Source organism: Aptenodytes forsteri, unplaced genomic scaffold (assembly GCF_000699145.1).
Source record: "Aptenodytes forsteri isolate BGI_AS27 unplaced genomic scaffold, ASM69914v1 Scaffold459, whole genome shotgun sequence".
In the NCBI taxonomy this organism is placed as follows: Eukaryota; Metazoa; Chordata; class Aves; order Sphenisciformes; family Spheniscidae; genus Aptenodytes; species Aptenodytes forsteri.
Window position 1 is genome coordinate 150,064 of NW_008794121.1, and position 298 is coordinate 150,361.

General features: G+C 68.5%; 1 protein-coding gene across 1 annotated transcript in view; it reads left to right on the forward strand.

Moving 5' to 3' along the window:
- The window catches only part of LOC103896987, a 51,450-nt gene that overhangs the window by 12,324 nt on the left and 38,828 nt on the right, over positions 1 to 298 (forward strand). Inside the window, exon 3 of the mRNA XM_009276938.1 lies at positions 110 to 232. Coding sequence (XP_009275213.1) covers positions 110 to 232 — 123 coding nt within the window. The remainder of the gene's footprint in view (positions 1 to 109; positions 233 to 298) is intronic.

A 298-nucleotide genomic window follows, 5' to 3' on the forward strand; every position in this document is an offset into this window, starting at 1 on the left:
ACACCCCAGGGCTCTCTGCTCTCGCCGGGGCTGACGGGGCCCAGGGGACAGCTTGGGGACGCCCTGGGGACCCGGTCACAACGTGGGCCACCCACAATGGCTCCCGCAGGTGTCGGACGAGAAGTACACCAAGCTGCTGAGCGAGGGCATCCAGCCCGTGTCGACCATCGACCCCAACTTCGCCAGCTTCACCTACACGCCCCGCTCGCTGCCCGAGGACGACACCTCCATGGTGAGGGCCACGGGGATGGTCCCCAGCTGCCACTGTCCCCTGCCTGCCCTCGGTCAGGTCGTGTAC